This window comes from Petaurus breviceps, unplaced genomic scaffold, assembly GCF_028583685.1.
Source record: "Petaurus breviceps papuanus isolate PSGF00001 unplaced genomic scaffold, PetGlider_PUasm1.0 174, whole genome shotgun sequence".
Lineage (NCBI taxonomy): Eukaryota > Metazoa > Chordata > Mammalia > Diprotodontia > Petauridae > Petaurus > Petaurus breviceps.
In genome coordinates this window covers 38271996-38284828 of record NW_027185761.1, presented here as the reverse complement: position 1 = coordinate 38284828, position 12833 = coordinate 38271996, and the positions used below count along the sequence as shown (strand labels likewise).

Genomic DNA, 12833 nt, shown 5'->3' with positions numbered 1-12833 from the left:
CGCGCTCACTGCTGCAGCTCTGATTGGATGCAGCTAGGAGCGCGGCGTGCATTTCAGGGGCGGGGGGACGGTGCATACAGAGGGTACTGTAATGTAGCATGTAGTGCAGGGGATCACCTTCACTACAGTAGCAATCTCAATAGGGCTTATTTTCGGGGAGGGCTTATTTTAGAGGAATCTTACACAGTAAGGGGAGGGCTTATTTTCGGGATAGGTCTTATTATCGGGGAAACATGGTATTTAGGAATGTGATTTTCAGACAGCTAGAAGCCCTGTCTGTTGGTCTGTTGAATTGTTATTTTCTCTGTCTGTATTTTTTTTATCTACTTGAAACTTCTGTTTGTATTTTCTCTGAAGTTCAGGGTGCTGATTTTTTCCTTGAACCAGGTAAATGATATATGTTTGATTAAACTAAGATTGTTAACCCCTTTTGAATTGTTTTCCTTTAGAAAAGAAAATCAAAGAACCTGTGCTACCAGTCATCCTGGGTATGCTAGGGTGCTTACTGTTACATAGATATGTGATTTCATCGATACAGGTAAGTCCTAGTGTGGAAATTCCTTCTGCCAACAAAGATTGACATCTGTTTTATGACTTATCATCTTAGAGAACAACCTGGACTACTGAGATTTCAACAGGCTTTTCACAGGATTCCAGATGGAAAGCTTCAAGGAACTATTACATGCATCTAACTCAGAGGTGTCAATCTCATGGTCCCATGTGGCCCGCAGCACTCCCAAAAGCCACCTGACCCCGCTTAAAATGCCATTGGGAAATTAAATACAAATATAATCAAGCAGATAATTTTAAATAATAAAACTAAGTCAATATATGACCCATGGGTACCTGTACATACAAATTCTAGTCGAACCTCTCCATTCTACTTAGGGATGGAGTGTTAAGTCAGGTCACAGAGTCATTAAATTCTTATCACGGAGCAGGCAGTGTATTATAATCTGGGGATGCAAAGAAAGGCAAAAACATAGTAACTACCCCTGAGGAGATCAATGGAGATGACAGTCCGACACAGACTGAGTCTGAGCGAGATTGAGCCTCAGCCACTTCATGAAGAAGGAGCGTACAGGATCTATACAGAGCAAATGGCAGGTAATCTAGGAAGGGGAATGCGTGGGGTAGGGAGGGAGGAGAGGGACTGGGAAAGGTATTCTGCAGTTTCAGAGGAAACTGGGAAGGCCTCTACGAACTGATCCAGAGTGAAATGAGCAGAACCAGGTGGACAATTTTTATAAAATAATAGCTGTTACAGAGAAAAACAACTCTGAAAACTTTTATAACTCTAATCAAGACAATGACTAGTCACAAGTTCAAATGAATGAAGTTGAAATACAACACTCATCTCCTGGAGAAAGGTGATGAATTTAAAATGCAGAAAGGAACATAATGGTTTTGGATATGACTGATGTGAGAATTTGTTTTGCCAAAGAATATGTAGCTGTGTATTCCTTTTTCTTTTCTTTAAATTTGCTCAGTGAAGCAGTAGGGGATAGTGGGAGGGACAGATTTTTGTTTAAAAAAGGATATTTATGCAATTATACATCATATTTATTTTAATGCAATTTATTGCTATGCGGTGGTATTTCCTTAAATTAAAACTTAGGCACTGAACACAGTGTTAAAGAGGAATGGTAAAAAATTTTAATGTAATATCTTCCTGCTTTAAAAAAAACAAGCAACAAAAACATTTCCATTCACTGCCTAAATGGGGTAGGATGTCCATTGATATTACCATTATTGGGAATGAATGGGGCATATTTATTGGGGGAAAAAGTATTAAGTGCACAAAATATAATATGAAAATGATTTTATTTTTAAATCATTGTATTGCTAAAACACATGCTAATTTCCTCTTAAGAGAACAAAACAGGAAAAAGAAAAAACAAAAAATCAAACAAAAAAGGTTCCCTGCAGAAGGAATTTAAACACAAGTTACCTGTTTACAAATCCAAAGATCAGTCCACTATACCATGCCTGCCTTGATTCCTTGTGTCTCCCAGGATAATTCCACCAACATGTGTTAGAGACAAGACTTGGACTGAGGTCTTCCTGACTCTGAGGCCCACTGGCTAACCACTGCACCACTTTATGTGCACTGCTTTATACCACTTTATACAACTTTATATGCACTTTATACCACTGCTTCTTTATCCTCTCTTTTGCAGTATTTTGCCAGATAACCACTCTTACCACTCCTTGGGAACTCTGGCTTCCAACCAAAACGGCCTACAGTTCCATACTTTGCTCTTTTCTCATTGTCCACTATCCTCAAGCCTTTTTACACACCATTTTTCATCCACAGAGCAGACTAAGAATGACATCAATTTCTAACAATTGATGATCTTCTCTTCCTTCCAGAGAAATATAAGTCCTTACTTTGAAATGAAATTTTTCTTGGACATCTTGCCTGCACCTGGCATAGCTAACGGTGATCACTTATTCTTCAGACTTCTCATATTCCTTTGCCTGGTCTTCCTTTTATCTTTATACTGAGATGATAGGAAAAGGACAGAGTCATATATGGTGTATATTCAAACAACCATGATTAACTACTGATATCACCCCTTTGTCTAAATTCAGCTCCTGGTCAGATTGGGTTATTTTGGAAGCTGGATGTATATCCTGTGTATCCATGTCAAAAGGATATGGGTTAGACCAGCTGGCTTATGGCTTGAGTAAATCAGCACCTATTGGGTAAATGATATGTTGGCCTTCCCAGTGGTGAATTAAGGCAGTGATAGTAAACACTGCCCAATCCTGCAGGGTTAATAAAGGTACTGTTGAGGTTTGGGGGCTTAAGAGTGCTTAAGACCCCAAAATACCAATGTGCCAGGGACTGCCACATGAATTAAACTCAAGTCTTCTCTCAGCCAAAGTAAAACAAAGTTTATTAAAGATTTACCATAATGAGTAGACTCTTAAAGTTCCTGAGCATTTGTGACACTTGTACTGACAAGCAGGCCAGAACAAGCTGACACAGACTGAGTCTGAGTTAGACTGAATTTTAGCCAATTCATGGAGGAAAGATGCATCTTATACCCAGAAAGATTGTAGGAGGAATCTAGGCAGGTCTAGTAGTGTGGGAGGAGGGGTCTAGGGAGGGTCTTGAGGAGGAGTCTAAGAAGGATCTTGAAGGGATTGAGGTCAGACTCCAGGAAGGAAAAGAATGGGATTTTGATGGGATCAAAGGTGGGAAGCAGCTAGAGGTAAGAGCCAATGGAGGGCTAGGCTAGGTTAAGGGTAACAGAGATTCACTCATATTGAAAATAGAAGGCTTTTGGTCTCTGGGGAACACCAGATCAAGTGGGAAGATTCAATGGGGTTCCCACATTCTGTACCCAACTGTACCATAAGGGTCAGTATGCTTAACAACTTCATAACCACTAAACTGCCTCAGGTATCCCATACACAGGATATGTCCAATTGTCACCCATTCTTTATCCATATTCTACTTGTCAGATCTATTTATATAGTGATATTTAAAAACCCCATAACATATATAGATGGGAATGTACCTGTAGTAGGACCTAAATTTTCCTCCTTATCCACAGAATGATAGAATATGTTAGAATGAGCCCTGCTAAAATCAAGGTGGGGAAATGATCTTAATAGGCAATCAGAAATTTCCATTAGGAAAATAACTTTTGCTAGATATTTGCTAGAATACTTAAAAATTATTTAGAAACATGACCTAACATGTTCCAACCTCAAGTTAGAAAATAAAGCTTGTTACCTCTCAAAAAGCCAATGAATGAAAGCAGGATCAACTGTTTCCAAGACAACATCATCTTTAATTGCCAATAGCAAAAGTAACTTTTGTCCTGTATCTGATGGATTTCAGAATTTTTTGTCTTCAGGTAAATCCTTTAATCTGTAAAATATATAAACAGAGAGAAAGAATTTAGAATACAGGCACTTTTTTTTTTCTAAAGGGGGTTGTTTTCTCCTTTGCTTGGGGGGGAAACACAGATTGACAGGTACTTGAAATCCTTAAAAGGGGGTAATCATCTCTGAAGTAAAATAAGAGGCTTTTAAAAGAAATTATATATCAAAACAGACCACAAACTGGAATGAAAAATTTTGCAACTCATGTCAATTTTGCTGTGGGGCTAACAAAATCAAATATGTGAAACAGAGATACATACATATACTCACAAAAAGAGTATCTATACTCATCTTCATGTGGAACTTACTACATTCAATTTCATTTCCTTTTGGTGATACCGTGTATGTAGAGTATCATCTATTTCAATAATGCATATGTATGTCTGACCTACTCCAAGAAAGAATTGATGGCATAAAAATACATTGGGTGTAAGAGGTGAAAGAACTATAATTCTACACTTAATTTCAAAGAAGAAATGTCAATACATTCCAGGAATGACTGACTCTATCATCTTAAATATTCACAATAGGTGACCAGTGTTCACAGGGTCAAATAAGTGGATCAATCAGACTCAACTGGCTCCATTTAAAAAGGACTGCTGATGTGGTTTGGGGTTGCTGGGAACCCTAAAATCTCAGGGTGCAGGGAGAGTCTGCCTGGAATGAATTCAAGCACTCAAACCTACTTTCACTCAAGGCGGCAATGTCTATTGTAATAGGAGAAGGCTAGATTCCTAGCAATCTTCAACTTAATGGGGGGGGGGGTGGAACTGATATTTTCATACAAAAGAGGAGTAATTAAAAAATTATGATGTGATTAAGGAGTTGTAAGGGGGGGGGGGGGTGTGAGACTGATATTTACATACAAAAGAGGTATAATTAAAAAATCTAGATGTGATTAAGGAGTTGTAATTAGCCTGGGGTAGGCCAAACAACAATGAAAGGAGGTAATTGGTTGGGGCAAGAGGTCTGTGAAAGGATTGTAGATTATCTAGGTGGGCTGCAATGGGCCAGAAGCCTCAAAAGAGATGCCAGTGATCTGTACTGCTGAAATGTGTCAGAAAATTCAGGGACTGGGCTGCTGAAAGGCATGGGAAAATTCAGGGTCCAGGTCCCATCATCTCATCACTGTGGTATAGCAAAGAAACAGCTGGGCTTGGGAGCCAAAGATCAACATATCAACAAGCATTTATTAGGCACCTACTACTGTACCAGACACATACATTTCTTATATACATGGTCTATTTTTTTTAAGTACATATAGGTAAAAAGGAAAGAAAAAGAAAATAGAAAACAAATGAGTTATACTATAGTGGAGAAAGACTGAGCTTCTGAGTCAGGACTTTGGATTTATATACCATTTCAGATACTTAGAAGATACATGACCTAGATAAATCACTTACATGCTCTGAGTCTCAGTTTTCTCATCTGTAAAGTGGGAATAAGTATAGGATCCAACTTAAAGAGCAATTCTGAGCATCAAATGAGCTATGGCAAGTTAGGAGGTTGGAAGTCTTAAAGCAGTAGATAACAAGGACAGCAACAATAATAGCTAGCTTGTATACTGCACATTGAAGATTTGAAAACACTATATATATATGTGTGTATATATATATAATGTATGTATTAACTCACAGATAGTGGTAAGTTACTAAATCTCTTTGACTTTTTATGAATTACTTATAAATATATTGTATTTCATTTCATGTTGTAAAAAGGAAAAAAAAAATGAATGCAAGAGAGGCAGAATTCTCTGGTGGAGAGAGAAAGCCAACCTCCAGGTCAGGAAGGCCTGAGTTTGTTGAGTCTCTGACACACAGTGTCTGAGTGACCCTGGGCAGCTCACATAATTTCTTAGCAACCCACACAACAACCTAGTACCAAAATTTTAGAGCAGGAAAAGAATCTTAAAGGTAAAGGAAATTTCCTCACTGAAAGTTCCTTTTATCAATTATGAATAAAATCACACCTCTGATCGATTATCATTTAACAACCATTTATTATTTGTTCCAGGCACGGTACTAAGCACTGGAAATACAAAGAAAGGTAAAACATACTCCATGTAAATTGTAAGCAGAAGAAGCATACAGCCTTAGCATACCAGAGGTTCCTTCTGTGAGAGACAGCAAAGGGTTAAGTTTCCACAGGCCCTGGAACAAGGTGACTAAACTTAAAGGAAACAACACTTAGCCTTATGCTCATTGGCTGTCCCCAAATCTGGTGTGTAGATATGCTTAAGTAAGGGATTGAAGGATGTTCCCTTCTGATTGGGTAATTATGATAATCAGGGATTGTCAACTGTAACTCTCATTGGCTATCTCCAAATTTGGGGCATAATGAGGGATTGGAAAACACCATCCTCTGATAGGATACTAATTCATGAATAATTATGGTAATGAAGGATTGAGACTGCTTTGAGCCAATTAGCTAGCTACTGGGGAAGAGTTTGTGAGCCCACCTCACCTGCCAAAGGTGAGACAGGACAGGGGAAGAGGCTGTTAAGATTAGGAAAACAGAAGCCTGTGAGCTTCTGCAATTTGCATTCCCTGACTGATGCTGCTTGAGCCACAAGGGCTTTGCCCTTTCTCATGAGAAAGAATAAAGGACTCTTTCTGCTTTTTGACTCAGACTCTGATTTTAAAAATCTGGTAGTGGTCTCTATCCCACATACTTCCTTAGGCATATTATGATTTCCAAAATAAATGCTTGATGATTTCTTAGTCAAAGATTGTCTTTCTAGGGTAACTACATCCAACTATTCAAATGACCGTTTCAGAAAAAGGGGAAAACAGAGTGTATGGTTTTAAAGCAATCCTTCCCCTAAGGGGGGATGAATACCAGTGAGGAAGTTAACAAGTCATTTATTAAAAGCCTAATTTTCATTAGGCACTATGCTAAGCACTCTACAAATATTATCTCCTTTGAATCCCAAAACAACTGTGAGAAAAGCTGTCATTAAGCCCATTTCACAGGTTAGCAAACTGAGGTAGACAGAGGTTATGTTTTGTGCCCTGAGGTCACACAACTATTAAGCACCTTAGGGTAGATAAGAACTTGAGTCCCCCTGTCTCTAGGACCAGCATTCTTCCCACTGTAATACCTAGCTGCCTCACAGTCTAACAGGTGAGAAAAAGTGAAAGTAACCATATAGGAACAAGATCTATACTTTAGGAGTAATCTCGGAGAGATGGCCCTAAGATTAAGGAGGACTGGTAAAGGTGCCTGGGAAAAAGTGAGACTTTAGTTGAGACCTGAGGAAGCCAAGAAACCTAGGAGGTGAAGATCAAGAGTAAGATCCTTCTAATCTTGAGAAGCAGACTTGGGACATAGAGGGCTCTGGTTGAGAAACAGCAAGCTGGCCAATGCTCACCTCACTCATTATGAACTCAATCACATCATGCCCTATAAACTTCCCACCTATCTTAGGGATCTAACTATGTAGAAACAAGAGAATTGGTTTCAGACAGGAAGTAATAATAAACCATCCTGCCTGAAACTTGTTCATCTCCTTCTGTAACTCCAATATTTATTGAATGATGGCCCCAAACCTTCTTGGGGAGGTAGGGGATTGTCTATTTTTCTACTCTCTCTTACACAGAAGCAGCTTTTATCCTGCCTTTCCTTAGTTCACTGTGAAAAAGAAGATGATTTCAAAAAGCACCAAGGTATTCATTCATTTAGTCAGTTGGTCAACAAGCATTTATTCAAATCTATTAAATTTTTATTAAGTACTGATGTTCTGGGGAAACATGGATTTTTTTTTAATAATAGCATTCCTGCGTTCATATACAATGTACATAGTTAAGTGTAATAGGAGCAAAGAAGAAATCCAGGGGGTGAAAGTGATATTGGAAAATGGGAAGATGGAGAGGATAAAAATACAATAAACTTCCAGTCGTATAAAATAATTGGATTATAGAGCCCTGAGGATTCTTATCCTTATATATTTTGTTCTTTTATTCAGACTTTAGAAGTTGACACAAAGTCTCATAAAATAATGTCATTTCACAAGCATTTGTGATTTATTACCTATTATCTCTCCAAGTAATCTCACTTACAAGAATAAGAAACCTACATAGTGCCTGTCCTCCTGGAGCCTACATTCTACTGAGGAATACAATACATACATAAACTGATTTTTAAATACAAGAAAATCAGAAGATTATTTGGAATCAGGAAATGCTACCCCCAGGTAATATAGCAACCAAACCAAACTTTGAAGTAAGGTAAGCATTCCAAGAAGAGAACAGATTGGGGAAATGGAGTTGGAAGAGCTGGTTGACCAGTTTGGCAGGAACCCGAAGGGGAATAATGTGACATTAGTCTGGAAAAGGATGTTAGATTCACACTGAAAAAAGCTTAAAATACCAGGTTGAGGAGGGACTTTATCCTTAAGGCAATATGGTGCCACTTGAGATCTTTTTTGAGCAGGGAAGTAATAAGGACAGACATCTTAAAGGAAATTGTTTATGCAGATATATTGGAGTGTGATTTTTAGAGGGGTACAAGAAGAACCCACTTAAGAAGTATTGTAAATGTTCAAGCAAAAGGTCATGAAGGCCTGGACTAGGGAACTGAGTGTGACCTGCGGGTAGGAAATGCTGTGGAAGCAGAATCAGCAGAACTTTGCTGTTAGGTAGAATAGGGGTTGGTGTGAAGAGCTGAGAGTCAGGGATGATTCCAAAGTTTTGAAACTAAATGACTGATAATCTAAAAAGAGGTAGGGAAGCAGGAGGAAGGGCATTCATATGGAAGATGATTGGATTATTTTGGACATTTGAAGTCATGCTATTCAAGTGTCAGATTTGGAATTAAGGGGGTCTGGATTCCAATCCTGACTCAGACATACCACATTTGTGACTTTTACTTATCGTGTGGGCAAGCCACTTTATTTCTCTGATATTAAATTTATTCATCTTCAAAATGAAGTTAGATTATATTATAAATCCTAAGTATCCTTCCTACCCCAAATCAAGGATTTTACCATAAAAGTGAGAATCAATTGTATCAATCAACCTATTACCCTACTCTACCTCAATTAACTAGCTTAATCAGGTGAGAACAGCTCTATTGAAGCAATCAATAAATCAAAGGCATTAAACTAGATGTGAAAAATTCTTAATCAATTTGAAAAAGGGTCAAAGACTTTGGATTAAATGAAAAGACCTAACTCAGAGCAGTGATGGCCTGAAAAATCTCAGTCAGACATTCTACGTATTTAGATAAAATAGCAATCCAGTTCAGAATTCAAAAATTTAATGGTAGACCAGCTCAGTGAATGCTACAATTCCAAAAAAGAGTCTCAGTTGCTTGGGGTGAGGACAAGGTAGGTGTTGGGGCTCTATCTCTTGCCCATACCTGACCAGAGGATGAACTTCTGAATTCACTGGAAGATATTTTACTTCTGATGGGTGCAGAACAGTGTCCCCAGAAAAAGAATCACTGGCTTTTGGCCAGGTCTACCTTTAAAGCCAAAGACAAACTAGAAACACTATAGAAATTTAACTTTATGTCTTTAAAAAGCACCCAGAATAACGCTGCATTCTACATAAGGGGAACTTTCATGAGGACTGCATAAAGAGGAAAAAGGGAAAAAAATAAATAATCAGAAGCCATGACTAGATGAATCCTTCAATGTAGGACTTTTGCAAGACTGATCTCACTTTATCCTGGACTCTTTAGAAACATGTGGGATTATTTCCCATATTTGGGGGTTTAAAGGGGTGGGGTGGGTGAAATCCTGTGCCAATTGTTCTTGCTATAAATTATTATAAGTAAGGAGAATTTTGTTATTCTTTCTTAGAGGTTAGATCCCAGGATCCATTGCTATAACAATCTCTAGTTCCCAGGTGTTTGATATTAATTCCCTGAAACTGTAAACAGAGGGATATGGGGATGACATAATGTGATATTTACTACCCTTGCACCAAATGATGATATTGCTAAAGTTAACCTATGAGTTTAATGTTGGCAAGTTGCCTCCTTTGTCTGTTACTCTATACATCAAGTGGGCGCTGTTCATTAAGTGGGGATTTGGGTGATGTATAGAGAAATGCATGTACCTGACTCAACTGCTGCCATTTGGGCTTAGGGGACCTGTAAGATTTGTAGCCCCTACTATTTTCTTGCCCACCCCTGCAACAAGAATTGTAGGGAAGCTGTAGGAGTTTGTGCTCCCATTATCAGCAACTTCCTCTTGAGAAGACTAAACTAGAAGAAAGTAAGCTTATTTAACCCCTTATTGTGTCTCCATTCCTGTCTTCCTCCTGTCTGCCCAGAACAAGAGTGAACTGGTACTAGAACACCTGCAGGTAGTCAGTGTTACCTATGTGGTTATCAATGAAACACTTATCTAAGTAAATACCCAAGGGGGAATAGTAATGGGAACCTTGAGATGAAATGCATAATTCCAAAGTATGTAATCCCAAAGTGTACAACAAACAAGAAAGGGAAATCTGGGCATCATCTAAAATGCTACCTAGATTTTGGAAAAAAAATTAAAAACACATTTCAAAGGGTTCAGAGAAAGGATATGTAGAATCCCATGGGATGGGAGGTGCTCAAAAATTAAATTCTAAGTACACACAAAGAACAACATTCCAAGGTGGAGAAAAAAAAAGTCTGAACAGAGACTGATCAGGTTCTGCAGATGAAAAAGTTAACAATGTCAGGATCCCCATGTCAAGATCACCCCTTTCTTTTTACTACACCCTGTCTTCCAGAGCTAAGGCCCAGCAAGCAAGCTTAGCGTAACAACAATCCTTTGTGCTCACCCTCTGGATGAACTCAGCCACAGCAAAATCCCAGAATTGTTCCCTACTACCATCAGGTGGTCTTTGAGGTAAGACAAGCACCTGTACTACCCATGTATCAGTCATGAAATCCTAATACGAATCAAACTTGTCTCATTGTTGCTGTTACACCTCACTGTCAGGGCTACAGCTCACTGAGCAGTCACTAGTAAATGTATTGAGATTTACCCACACTAAAGTGGGTCTCCTACTACAGAGAGCTATAGCACTTATGTCTGTATTCCCTCCTCCAAAGTAATAAAGAAAGCTTTTTGTTTGTGACCACTGTTATCCTTTTGGTTTTATTTTATTTTTCAAAGTTAACTGTGATTGTGATAACCTATATGAGCTCTTTAGTATTTTTAAAGTTAATAGCAGTTGCAAAATCTCTAAGACCCTTTGGTCATTTGTTTTCAGGGTTGACACCAACTAGATTAAAAAAGTATTTTTAAAATATAAAGAATAAAGAAATAAATTGAGATAATGGTCCTACTTAATCTTAGCACCATCCTTTTGAAACTACCCCAAATTTATCCTAAATCAATCTTGTTTATACGTAGCTGTTTGCATATTGTACTGTTATGGCAAAAAGGCAGCTTGTTGGCACAGTGGACAGACTGCTAGACCCAGTTTCAAATCCAGACTTAGAGGAGTTGAATTTGTCAAACAAATAATGTATAGGCAACAGAGAAAAGCCATAATCAACAGGCTTGAACATCAATACATTGTGTCATGGGAGAAGGGGGTGAACTAAGAAAAAAAAAGAGTACCTAGAGTGAAATAAATGGATAGGATCTTTGTATTAAATATCTTCAGTAAATGAGTGAAAACAGGCCAATACCAATGAATTTGTGTAAAAAGCAATGATAATGAACCAATTCAATTTACTTTTCAAATACTAGATAAATAAATGTACAAAAAAACTTATGGGGAATGACTTGAAGAGGTATCATAGTAACCTGGAAAAGACTATGATGGTGAGGGAGGAGAGAAGGAATTGCATTATAGTGAAACAAGCACTGGATTTTAATTCGAAAGACTGTTCAAGACAAACTCAGAGGACCTGGGTTAATGTTATTTTGAAAGAAAGTCTCCAAAGGAATGCACTGGCTATCTGTCCTTGTCTCTGTCATGCTCAACATTTTTATCAGTGACTCAGAGTACAGCAGAAGGGGTATGTTTATCACATTTGTGGATGGCACAAAACTGAAAAGAATGACTCACATGTTGGATGACAGAGTGAGAGTTCACAAAACATCTCTAGACTAGAACAATAGGCCAAACTAATAGAAAAAAATTTTATAGAGATAAATGTAAAGTCCTATACTTGGTATCAAAAATCAATTTCACAAGTACAGTATAGAAGATGGGAACATGGCCTGAGTTCAACTGAAAGATATCTAAGGCTTTTGGTAGACTGTAAGTTCAACAGTAAAAAATGGTGCCCCTCCTCCTTACCCAACCTAGCAACCCAATGCAGTCTTAGGAAGCATAAGAAACATGATATCAGAACACATGAGGACAATCAAGCAACAAAACTTTATTAAGTTGTTTCTGTGGTAGGCTATTACCAGGCCTATTCACATTACAAGGAAGGCAGTAGGTGCTGGGGAACAGAAAGGATTCCAAGGAAGAAGTCTTTAGATAGTATGGAATATAGGACTATATGACACTGATTATTGAGGCATGCTGACAGACAGTGACTTCTGCCACATAAACAAATAGATATTAAGGTTTCTTTCTTTCATGCACATTTGATCATTTCACACTGGTGTCATTGTCCATAGTATCCCTCTGACCCTATAAAAAGATCCCACTGAGACAGCTTTCCACCTTCTCAGGCCTGATGGATTTTCCACTTCCTGCTGGCTGAATCTATGGCCACATGAACATCAAATTCATGGAGAAAAAGGTATATAAAGGAAGACCACATTGGAGTAGATTCAGAATAATTATCACATTTAGACTTGACATGGTTTGATCACTGTGTCCTTACAGGTGAACAATGCCTATTCTTTCTACTTCTCTTGCTTATGTTTTGTCTGTCATTATAGTACCCCAGCACCTGAGGTCAGAACACCGGAAAGCAATCTACCTGTAAGGAATTCTATAACCTATTGCTCTGTTCAGATATCTTGAGTC

At 38.2% G+C, this 12833-nt stretch overlaps 1 protein-coding gene across 2 annotated transcripts in view; it reads right to left on the bottom strand.

Moving 5' to 3' along the window:
• The window catches only part of CNTN3 (contactin 3), a 449736-nt gene that overhangs the window by 335157 nt on the left and 101746 nt on the right, over window positions 1-12833 (bottom strand). Inside the window, exon 2 of one of the 2 annotated variants that reach the window (XM_069084081.1) lies at window positions 3749-3886. In XM_069084081.1, coding sequence (XP_068940182.1) covers window positions 3749-3803 — 55 coding nt within the window. In that variant the 5' untranslated portion in view covers window positions 3804-3886. Of the gene's footprint in view, window positions 1-3748; window positions 3887-12833 lie in introns of those variants that run through there. The other variant, XM_069084082.1, reaches the window with a different exon arrangement.